The 11,984-nt window shown below is 45.0% G+C and overlaps 1 protein-coding gene across 2 annotated transcripts in view; it reads left to right on the forward strand.

Moving 5' to 3' along the window:
• The window catches only part of GOPC (golgi associated PDZ and coiled-coil motif containing), a 37,532-nt gene extending 34,237 nt beyond the window's left edge, over window positions 1–3,295 (forward strand). For both annotated transcript variants that reach the window (XM_026002424.2, XM_026002425.2), the window contains one exon: window positions 274–3,295. In XM_026002424.2, coding sequence (XP_025858209.2) covers window positions 274–404 — 131 coding nt within the window. In that variant the 3' untranslated portion in view covers window positions 405–3,295. The remainder of the gene's footprint in view (window positions 1–273) is intronic.
• Window positions 3,296–11,984: the final 8,689 nt, after the last annotated feature.

Here is an 11,984-nt window from a genome sequence, read left to right on the forward strand (position 1 = left end):
AGTTTTGTGGAAAGTCTGGTAGGAAATTATATAAAATTTTTTGATAGGTCTAATAGAGAATATCAAAAAATCTGTACAGTGTTTGATATCTGCCAGAAGAGGGAAGAATTCCTTTGTCAGAAATTACCTACTTGATTAATTTAAGGCCCCATTATTTGCCTCATTACTGTTATTAATTATAGTGGGCTTTCCTTTGTCTTTGCTCAATAAAGTTATAAGACTTTTTTTAGATTAGAAAGTATCTTTTTTTCTCTCTCTCTCTATTTCTTTCAGGATTTAATAAGAAGGCAGTAACTGATGGACATGAAAATGGAGACCTGGGAACTTCAAGTGAAACTCCTGTAGAAGACAGTGCTTCTAAACTAGACGACCTGCACAGTCTGTATCACAAAAAATCCTACTAAATTAGACTGTACCTCTGGACAAGAATGTTGATCAGACTCTTCCGAGTTTGGGGCACTAGGGAAACGGTGACAAAGACTATACAAGATCAAGGGAGGCTTGTAGCCTAAATGAAAGGCGGGTACCTCAGGGCTTCATGTGAACAATTCTAAATGCATAAAACTCCCTGTTTTCTGTGGTATACCATAATTAGCTATTGCATGTAAAGCGACTTTGATTTTCTTAAAAATGTAAAGCACCAAAGCATGTGTTTCCCAAAAGGGTATTACTAGGCTCTTAAGTACCAAATGAAGCACTACTGTTTTATTTGGCTCCTTTTCCATTTAGTAGAAGGACCGTGCTAACCGGAATTTTATAAGAAATAGCCTTTAAATACAAGAGAATAAATGAATTCATATTATATATTCCAGAATGTTAAGTGTGGTATTTCAGAGACAGAACTTAATGAATTACAGAAATGTAGGCTTGACTTAATTTTTTTTAACTAAAAGAATGGTTTTAGTTTTTTTTTTAATTTATTGTGCATCCTGATATCTAAATCAGTTCTCAATGATCATTTATTGTAATGTTTGCCTTTCAGCTTTATTCAATGCAGTACAAAATAGTTTTCTTTAAGCAATCCTTTATCAATCAATGCTGCACTAGAAATACTTCCTGAAAAGTTATCGTACATTGTCTTTCCTCGTTTTTAAAAGAAATGCAGATGAGTATAAAATATCTGTCCTCAATTATGTTGATCTATGTGCATGGTATTGAAGCATTACATTATTAATGTTTAAACTCTGATTTTTTTTTCTGGGATCCACAAAATACAGTTTTATACATTTTGAGTTGTTCATAAAGTTTGTCTTGTTGTGATAGTCTTGGCACTTAACGATACGTCTTTTCTGGCAGTAAAAGCTCAAATTTATTTGTCAGTTAATTATATGTTTGGTCCACACAGCAGTTTTGTCTCAAAGTATCTTATTCGCCAGTCATCTAAAAAGCTGAGGCACTGGTGGGCAAGTTAAGATAGAGATGTTTTGATACAGTAATTATTTTGGTTGACTTTTCATCTCTCAGTGTTTGCCTGACTTAAATCCTCTCATATGCAAACTACAGATTTGTTAGTTCTCTTATCCCAGGATTAAGCATGGAAGGCCTGCTCTCTTACTCTTTGTAGGCCATTGTACGCTGCTGGGGAAAGTGAAAACGTTGCATTAAAAGAGGTGATAATTTTGCCAATATCACTGTTTGTTTTTTTAAAGGATATATGTTTAAGGGACTATTAAGTCGGGGACAAGCCTACAGGGCTTTTAGAGTATTACCAGTATCTTCATGTCTAATATTCTGTTGTTACATGAACACATTTTTGTCTTTCCTAGATGCACTATATATTTGTTCATAGGTAAATCTATATAATGTATATACTTTATTTGGTGGTTTTGCTATTTATAAATTTTATGTTTTAACTATTGCTCATTTATGGTTTGTTTTGGATGGTTTTGTTCATCTGTATATCACCATGTTAGTTTGTAATAGAAATGCACTTCATAGTGTATATTGTTACTGATACTAAAATACCTTGTAGTGTAATGTTGCCTCCCACCAAAAGCTAGTGTTTAATTGTACAACCAGATTAACAAGCTACATGTTATTGTTTGCTCCTGACAAGTTAGGCCTCTTAAAAGAAAGAGAGTTTTTTCCTTATGCATTCCCCCTACACCAAACACATATGCCAGGCATGACATGAGATCTGCAGACTGGAGTTGGGTCAGTATATTCATTTGGCCAAAAAAATTTCCACTGTACCATATCTGAAAACATTTTTGTTGTGACCTGAAACCATGTTCTTGCTTTTTTTTAAAACACAGCCTGGGATGGGGTGACCATGGCATTTTTTTCAGAGAATATCCTTTATTTACTAGACGGGATCCTTAGGAGATATTAGCTAAAACCTTTTGATTTTCAAGAACAATCTAAAAAAGTCCATGAAGAGTTTTTTAAGAACCTTGAATTGGCATTTCTCTGAAGATGCTGTGTAGTATGGATTGTATGGGCTGGTTATGACATAAACTCCTTTCAAGGGCTGAAGAACAGAATGAAATGTCTTCAGGCAGTTTAGGATTGCCCAGGTCCGTTCCCTTTTCCTTCCTGCTTCACCTTGGTTTGCAAAGTCTACATGAGAACCCTGTGCTACCGTGAGCTTCCTGGCAGGTATTTAGAAAGTACCCAGTTAAAGGTTATTTTAGACTATATGGTCTCTGGGGGATGAGCTAAGAATTATAGACTAAATGAGAAGCAGTTTTTACATTTTCATATTTATTGGGAAGAAATTCCTAGCACCCAAGGTTCTAGGACAAAACCAAACAGAAAAGAGAGAACTGTCGGAAAGCCACTATAGTTAAGAAGGAAAAAAGAAAAATCTACGAATATGCACACACAGAGGAGCTGAGAAAAAAATGTTCAACAGTGTGAAGGGGGTGTGTTAGTTGTGTACTTACATTTTAGCCTCTAAAATTCTCTTCTGCGGTATGTGTTATGAATACAGTGGAGCAACAACATTAGGTTTTGAGGCTTGTTAAAAATGGATTCAAGAGAAATGAAATATGAGTCTTGGTAATTATAACTGAACAGTTGTCAGAAGGTAACACAGCTTGTGCTTGGTGCTGGTTTTAGTCCCCACACGTGGACTTACTTTGTTTTCATGTTGAGAAACCAAATACATTGATTCCTGTGTAAGTCACACATTATTTGACATCTTTATTATGTATTCTGTTCCACCTATTCAGTCTTCCACTTAGGGTTGGCCTCAAATCTATAGGATCTATGACAAATGTATTATATCTAGTTAAGTTGAGTTTAATATTTTTTTATTAGCCTGTAAATAAAGATGGCATCTTCTACATTAAAATGGTATGGATCTCATTTTTAAAAAAAAAATATTTTAAGTGTCTTTCACACTAAATATTTTGGTTTATTTCTAGTAGCTTCTATCTTTTGTACTAATAGGCCATAAAGTCCATGCAAAGGCTGAAACCTAGTTACTGTAGTGGAACAATTTGTTTCTTTTAAGGAATTAGTGGTTTGATCTTAGAACTGTTTATTCTGGGTTAAAAACATGATCATGGCTGGAAGGAACTGTTAGAGCAACTGTGGGACCAGTGTTTTATTGAAATTTAGCAGATGGCAAAGGCCCTAGGCTCTTTGGATTAGTTTTGTGTTACAAATTTTGATAGTCTATGTTGTCAGTAACATTGAAACAAACTAGAAAACCAATCCTATTAGAGACCATGTAGGAGGAAATTCTTCCACTTTATCATCTGAGCCTATATAGTTTAAAAGTTTCCAAATTATGTGTAAAATTTTTAGAAACATCTGTAAACATTGTTTCTTTGCTTTAGAAGTTTTACATATGGTCACTTAACAGTCAAGCTAAGAACTAGGTGTAAAATGTGTAGAAATGCCTTTGTTTTGCTAAGGGTGTTTGAGGTCAATCAAGATAAACTTACAAATGGTATTTTACTCTTAGTATTAATGAATATAAATAGTTCAGAAAATTACTTATTGTGAACATTTAGAAATACTTATTTTTTGTCATTGATTTTCTTGATTTAGTCCTGATACAATATGCTGTCTGTCTGTGAGCTTAATTAAGCTCCCAGTTCACCAAGCAGTTTGGAAAAATCTTTTCCCCAGAACTCATCTGTGTAGGATGTTGTTCAATTTATGAAATGTAAAAGATTATTTACCTTCTCATTGTAGTCAGTGTTCTGTTTTAGGTGGTTTTGTAACTTTTTTTTAATTAAAAGTACTGCAAGTTACCATGCACTGTTGGTGCTAAATATCTGTTTGCTAATAAATCATTTTCAGGTGTATTTTGACAGCTGTAGCCCCAGTGGTGGCAGCCAGGAGAATGCATCTCCCAGATTTCCAGCGGGAGGACCATAGTGACTCCAGGCTCACCCAGCTGCTGCACTCTGAAACCCATCCCAGCTTCTCCAGCTGCTGCCAGCTGATGACTGATCACGACAGGGATATTATGACCTCTTGCCTTGGGCTTGAGGACTCCCTGATGGTCTTACCAGACTCTCGTAGGATTACGTTATAATCTAAGTGGCTTTCACCCAACTTTCCTTCCTTTAGCTGAGCTCAGACCTGCATCAGGGTCTGGTTGCTTCCAGCTTCCCACCAAACCCAGCTTCCTCTCTCTCTTTCCTCACCAGCATTGCTAATAAATCTATTAAACAGCACATCCCTTCATGGTCTTGGTGCCTGCTTCTTGAAGGACCCAGCCTAACACAAGTAGACCAGGAGTGAGATCCAAGGAAACAGGTTAATAGATCAGGGACTGGCTCATCTCCCACCAGACGGTGAAGAGGGTGATCTCCAGATCAGTAAGTGGTTGACAAGAGGGATTGGCTCAGTATTCCACAGATAGTGTGCCTGAACCTGTTATCCTTACAAAGGTTTACCTGCAGAGTTCACCTTTGGCTAGTATCCAGCAATTTAAATCTCAGGAGTGTCCTCCCTCCCCCATTCCCTGATTATGGGTGGTTTACTATGCCTGAAACCTTTGTACAAACAATAAGATTTATGTTGAACACCTGCTTTCCTTCTGGGAATATGGAATTTTGATACATGTTTGGTAGAGAGTGCCTGTGTGACTGAGCCCAATAAAAACCCTGGACTCCAGGCTTGCCCAGGCTCAGACAAGCTTCCTTGATGGATAATATTTTATGTATTATACATCATTGCTCGGGGAATTAAGCTCATCCTATGTGACAAGATTCCTTGGAGCTTGTGCCTGGTTTCCTCTGGACTTTGTTCATGTGCCCTTCCCTTTGCTGATTTTGCTTGGTGCTCTTTCTCTGTAATATAGTTGTGAGTGCAGCTCTATGCTTAGTCCTGTGGGTCCCTCTAGCACCCCCTCCTTCTGAAACAATAACTGTCCCCATCTACTCTCTTGGCTGCCAGGCCAATAACTAGGCTTAAATCCAAGCACAGCCTGGCTGTAGATGTGTTGGGCCTAGTAAGGGAGAAAAGGGACTAAATATCAAAAGTGTAAGAATTAGCTAGCATAAACTGGCAGGTGCCACAGACGTGCTACTGGGATTGAATTTTGAGAGGGATTGATCAAGGGCTAAACACCTGCACCCGTTAAAAGAATTCAAATTGGAAAAAATCCACACCTAAAATATAAGGATACAGAAATTCTGAAGTGAAATGGCAAAGAAGATATCCTGGGCATATATTCTCCAAAGGCTAAAAAATAGTGAAAGGGAGTAAAGGGGAAAGGAGAAAAAAAAAAAAAATGAGTGGGAAATATCAGAAAGGGAGACAGAACATGAAAGACTCCTAACTCTGGGAAATGAACTAGGGGTGGTGGAAGGGGAGGTGGGTGAGGGGTGTGGGTGACTGGGTGGCTGGCAATGACGCGGGCACTTGACGGGATGAGCACTGGGTGTTATTCTATATGTTGGCAAATTGAACACCAATAAAAAATAAATTTATAAAAAACAAATATTCCCCAAAGGCCAGCTGAGGTAATTATTCATATCAGAGAAACTAAGCTTCAAGGGTGGGGGGCGGGGTGGAGTGGGGAGCATTACCAGGGATAGAGAAAACTACTTAAATTCTTAAAGAATCAACTCACTACAAAGGTTTTTTTTTTTTAAGTTTTTATTTTTTTTTAATTTTATTTATTTTTAAAGATTATTTATTTATTTATTTATTTATTTATTTATTTATTTATTTATTTATTTATTTATGATAGACACAGAGAGAGAGAGAGAGGCAGAGACACAGGCAGAGGAAGAAGCAGGCTCCATCCCGGAACTCCAGGATCACGCCCTCGGCCAAAGGCAGGCGCCAAACCGCTGACCCACCCAGGGATCCCCTCACTACAAAGTTAAAATAATCCTAACCTTGTATATACCAATTTAAAATAGCTTCCAGAACCACAAGAAAATTATAAAAAGCCATCCCAGTAGTGGAGGTTGGTTGCAACAAAACTTTCAAAAGAATCTGGGGAGGAAGGAAGATTTGAACAGCAAAAGTAACAAAAGTTACTTAAAATTTTTACAGTTCAAGGTAAGATGGTATTTGTGATAAACCTCTGGCTTATAAGTAAGGTAGATGAATGAAACGCTAAGAAGGAAAATTAGATCTACAAAACAAAACGTAAAAACAGTTTATGCTTTGGAACGGTAAAATTTGCAACTTGTCAACCTGCCAGCAGGGGGCAGCAGATTCTGACTGTGATATTCTACCTCCTCTGTTAGAGCGGGAAGGTTTGATGAAGATTGTCAAAATACTCTTTATGGAGAGGATGAGTAAACTGAGAATGAGGAAGTTACTGAGAATGAGGAAGTTATATTCCTGGTCCAGGATTACACGGCCAGTAAGTGGCAGAGGCGGGACTCCAATCCCTCTCTTGATGGTACTTTAACAGGCCACTTTCAAAGGGCGAAAGGGAAATACAGATCAAATGGTCAGCTTTTCAATCTTCCCCAGTAATCTATTTTTTAAAATGGTGCAAGGTTATATGGAGCCTACGATTAATTCAGTTTTGATTTTTTAAAAATGACAGCTGAGCTGGATTTGAATTTCACTAGAAATAGATTTTCTGCAGTTGGGTGACTGAGGAACTCCAGGTCGCATGGCAAAGCATAGGCCATTCCCTCCCCTGCTCTTCCAGTGCACAGGGTTCCCACAGGGTCTTTAGGGAGCAAAGTTGCAGCAGGATATTTGTGACATTTGAGAAAGTATCGTTCTCCGTGATAAGAGCATTTTTACATCTGGTGAGGGCTCGAACAAATGGGTCATCTGCTTCTGAAGGCAGAAAAATAGAACTAAAAAAAAGATCAACTAATTTTGAGGGGAAAAAGAATAGATGAACTGCTGGCTAACTGCTGAAAAAAGAGTAAAGGCAAATGTACAAAATAATAGCAAAAAAAAAAAAATAACAGAACCACAAGAAAATTATAAAAAGCCATCACGGTAGTGGAGATTGGTTGCAACAAAACTTTCAAAAGAATCTGGGGAGGAAGGAAGATTTGAACAAAAAAATAACAAAAGTTACGTAAAAGTTTTAAAGTTCAAGGTAAGATGGTATTTGTAAAAGACCTCTGGCTTATAGAAGAACCATTAAAACAGGGAACTGAATTGGCGATAAAAGGCTATTTTGTTCAAGTCTATATGAATAAATTTGAGACCTTTTGAAGATAATGTAATTTACCAAAACTGAATGAAGTTTGGGGGCACCTGGGTGGCTCAGTTGGTTGAGCGTTTGCCTTCTGCTCAGGTCATGATCCCAGGGTCCTGGGATTGAGTCCCATCTGGAGCCCTGTGCTCAGAGGGGAGCCTGCTTCTCCCTCTCCCTCTGCTGCTCCTGCTCCTCCTGCTTTGTGCTCTCTCTCAAAATCTTAGAAAAACTGAAGTCTTAAAAATCTAAACAGATTTCCATGAAAAAAACTGTCAGTGCTGCCTCCACCCAAAATTACCACAAATACATGGTTTCACAAGCAATGCTACCAAACGTTTTAAGAGCAGATAATCTCCATGCCTAGTGAGAAGAACCTAAAAGGAGAAAAATTGTTTTTGTCAAGCTAATAAAACCCGAATAAGACTGACACAAAGAAAATGAAAAGACCTAGCTCACAAAAGGACATTAATGCAAACATCCTAAATAAAATGTTATCAACGTGAATTCAGCAGAAGTTGAACATACACCATAACTAAATGTTTAATATTAGGATATCCAATGATAAAATTAATCATATGACTGGTCTAGAAAGGGGTCCCAAGCAAGAAAATCACTTGCTGCCTTTTTTTTTTTTTTTTAAGATTGATTTATCTAATTGAGAGAGGACATGAGCGCACAGGAGGAGAGGGAAAGGGAGAAACTTAAGCAGACTCCCCGCTGAGCTCAGAACCCCACTCAGAGTTGGATCCCATGACTCTGAGGTCATCACCTGAGCTGAAACCAAGAGTTAGATGCTTAACTTAGTTGTGCCACCCAGGCGCCCTGAAAATCATTTGCTTCTAGTTCCGTAGATGCTGAGAAGTCATTGGTAAAAATTCCACACTAGTTCTTGGTGAGGAAAAAAAAAAAAGGAATGAGCTTTCTTAATAATATACACCTCAACCTAATCTATTGCTACCCCTGAGCCAGCACCATGCTGAGCAGGAAGGTACTGGAAGCATATAATACAGTAGGGGAGGGCAGCCCCCATGGCCCAGCAGTTTGGCGCCGCCAGCAGCCCAGGGCCTGATCCTGGAGACCCGGAATCGAGTCCCACGTCGGGCTCCCTGCATGGAGCCTGCTTCTCCCTCCGCCTGTGTCTCTGCCTCTCTCTCTGCCTCTCTCTCTCTCTCTGTGACTATCATAAATAAATAAAAATTAAAAAAACAAATAAATAAAATAAAATGCCTTAACGGGGGGCGCCGGGTGGCTCAGCAGTTTAGCGCCGCCTTAGGCCCAGGGCGGGACCCGGAGTCCTGGGATCAAGTCCCGCATCAGGCTCCCTGCGGGGAGCCTGCTCCTCCCTCTGCCTGTGTCTCTGCCTCTGTGTGTCTCATGAATAAATAAATAAAATCTTAATAAATAAATAAAATGCCCTAACCGCTGCAAAAGGAGGTTGAACAAAGGGAGAGGGTCACTACGTGTTGTGGGTATAACCGGGTGTGTAACCCGATACTGGTCAGAGGAGAGCGGACGGGAGCTGGGCCCGCAGCCCCGTCACTGCGATCGCTGATCGCTCGGGCTCCGAGAGGAAGAGGAAGGAAGGGGACAGGTGAGCTCGGCGCGATCCCTGACCCGCCAGGGCCATCTGGGCAAGTGCACAGGCCTAGGGGGGCGGGGATACTGGGAGCAGCCGCTGGGGTGAGGCCCATGGGGCCTGGGTCACCGGGGCGGGGGATGGGGGACGGGTGGGGGGGCCTGGGTCACCGGGTCGGGGGATGGGGGGCGGGGGTCCTGGGTCACCGGGGCGGGGGGCGGGGGACCTGGGTCACCGGGTCGGGGGGACGCGGGACCTGGGTCACCGAGTAGGAGGTTGGGGGGACGGGGGGCCTGGGTCACCGGGTCGGGGGATGGGGGGACGGGGGGCCTGGGTCACTGGGACGGGGTTCGGGGGGACGGGGGGCCTGGGTCACCGGGTCGGGGGGCGGGGGGACGGGGGGCCTGGGTCACCGGGTCGGGGGATGGGGGTGGGGGGGCCTGGATCACTGGAACGGGGTTCGGGGGGACGCGGGGCCTGGGTCACCGGGTCGGGGGATGGGGGGCGGGGGGGCCTGGGTCACCGGGTCGGGGGCGGGGGGCGGGGGGGGCTGGGTCACCGGGTCGGGGGATGGGGGGCGGAGGACCTGGGTCACCGGGGCGGGGGCGGGGGGCGCGGGGGCCTGGGTCACCGGGTCGGGGGATGGGGGGCGGAGGACCTGGGTCACCGGGGCGGGGGCGGGGGGCCGGGGGACGCGGGACCTGGGTCACCGGGTCGGGGGCGGGGGGCGGGGGGGGGCTGGGTCACCGGGGCGGGGGGACGCGGGACCTGGGTCACCGGGTCGGGGGCGGGGGGCGGGGGGGCCTGGGTCACCGGGTCGGGGGATGGGGGGCGGAGGACCTGGGTCACCGGGGCGGGGGCGGGGGCGGGGGGGTGCGGGAGGACCGGCGTGGCCGGGGCTCCCGGGCAGTCCCAGGTCCGGCTCTTCCCGACCAGGCGGTGCAGGAGGGGCCCGGGCCCAGGCACCGGGCGGGTGTGCGGCGGCCCGGCCCGCTCTGGGGCAGCCTTCGGACTCCTCCAGGATCCGCAGGACGGGTCCGGGGGGCGGGCCCGGGGAAGGGGACGCGAGGCCAGGCGGGGCAGGCCGGGCGGGGCGTCTGTCGCCGGGGCCCCTGGAAAGACCCGGCGGGAAACGCGGACCCAGGCCCGCGGGCGCTGGAGGGAGGGAGCCCGAGACGGCGGCGACGGGGCAGCAAGGCCTCCCCGAGGATGCAGGGCGCGGCCCGGGACCAGGAGGCCGCCGCAGGCGGGGGCGGGGAGGGGGTCCTCGCGCTCAGGAGGGGGCCTGGGGGGGCGTCAGGCCAGGGCAGCGGCCGGCCCGACCCCGAGGCCTCCAGTGTGGCCACAGGGAAAGGCCCCGCGACGACCCCGAGGGAGGCTCAGGTCCTCCGTGGACGGGAGCAGGGCTCGGAAGGCTCGAGGTGGACCCAGACAGAAGGGCGGCAGCGCAGGGGGCAGGGCACCTGGGGCGGGGGGCACCTGGGGCGGGGGCACCTGGGGCGGGGAAGTGAGCGCAGGTGGGAGGGGTCGGCGGGAAGGGGTGCATCCACCCCGGCTGGAGAGACTCCGGGGGCTGGAGGGGCAGCTGGGCCGTCAGACTGGGGGGAAGAGAGCAGCTGGTACTTATTGATCACCTACTGCATGCAGAGGTCACAGCAGCCCTCATAGAATCATTTCCGTTAGGGATTAAGAAGTGGGTTTCGAGATCACCAATGTTAAAGGAGAAATAGCAGCATTTTAAAAATGTTAAGTTTATTTCAGCATTTGTATCGATTCTCATCCGGTGGTGCCAAGCCAGGAGTGGTTAGGAGGCCTCCACCAAAGCGGCAGGGGAAAGAGTCCGAGAACACATGGGAAAGAAGGAAGGAAATTACTCGATTGGCTACAGCTCAAATCCCGGTTGGCTCATCTTTGGTTGTTCTTAGCATTTGATTTTGAAACCTTGACACATTCGCAGGTTTAGGCTCTGGCTTGCTTACGTAGGCCACCGCAGCATCGGAGCTACCCCAGCCCAGTGGCCTTCTCATTTAATTAACTGAGCACCAATAATGCGCCTGAAATCATATAGTTAAGAAGGTGAACTCCCGGGTTAAATCTGAGTTCTCTTTGGTTCTGAGTCCTGTGCTATTTGTAACAAATATGCTATCACCTGCCTGTTGGAGAAGCATCATTCCAGCAAGAGGAGATGAAAACCGGTCCACATTCGGAGGGATGTTAGGTAAAATAAAATCAGAACCCTTTAAAAAGGCCCAGCTAATCTCAAGAGATAAAGGGAAATACCCAGGTATCAGAATTAAAGAAGAAACTTTAAAACAGAGGGACAAGCACTGGAGCGAAAGCTCTGGGCATCCTGGGGGTGGTGGGAGGGTTTTGCTTACTCGATACTGGGTATTAAATCTTCTTGAGGGGACAGGAGACAAGATCTGGGGTTAGGCATGACAGGGAGTCAGAAGAGTCAAAGGGTGAGCATGGAAAAGTCCCTCCGGGAAACCTAAAAAATGGAGCAGAGCTGATACATTCCTAAGTGTTAGTGCCGCCAGATTCAGCAAATAAAAACAGGACATGAGTAATTTTTAGTATGACTATGTCCCAAATATCACATGGAACATACTTCTACTAAAATAGTATTTGTTGTTTACCTGAAATTCAAATTTAACTGGATATCCTATATTTTATCTGGCAACCCCACCCAGTGAACCTGACAGATACACATGCAAGGCCACTCAGAAAAGGACAGGACCATGAGGCTTTTCACAAGGAAGAGAAAGTCGCACTGCGGGAGGGCTCCCGATAGGTCATCAGAAACCCTATAAAGACACA

This window comes from Vulpes vulpes, chromosome 1 (assembly GCF_048418805.1).
Source record: "Vulpes vulpes isolate BD-2025 chromosome 1, VulVul3, whole genome shotgun sequence".
NCBI classification, from domain to species: Eukaryota; Metazoa; Chordata; class Mammalia; order Carnivora; family Canidae; genus Vulpes; species Vulpes vulpes.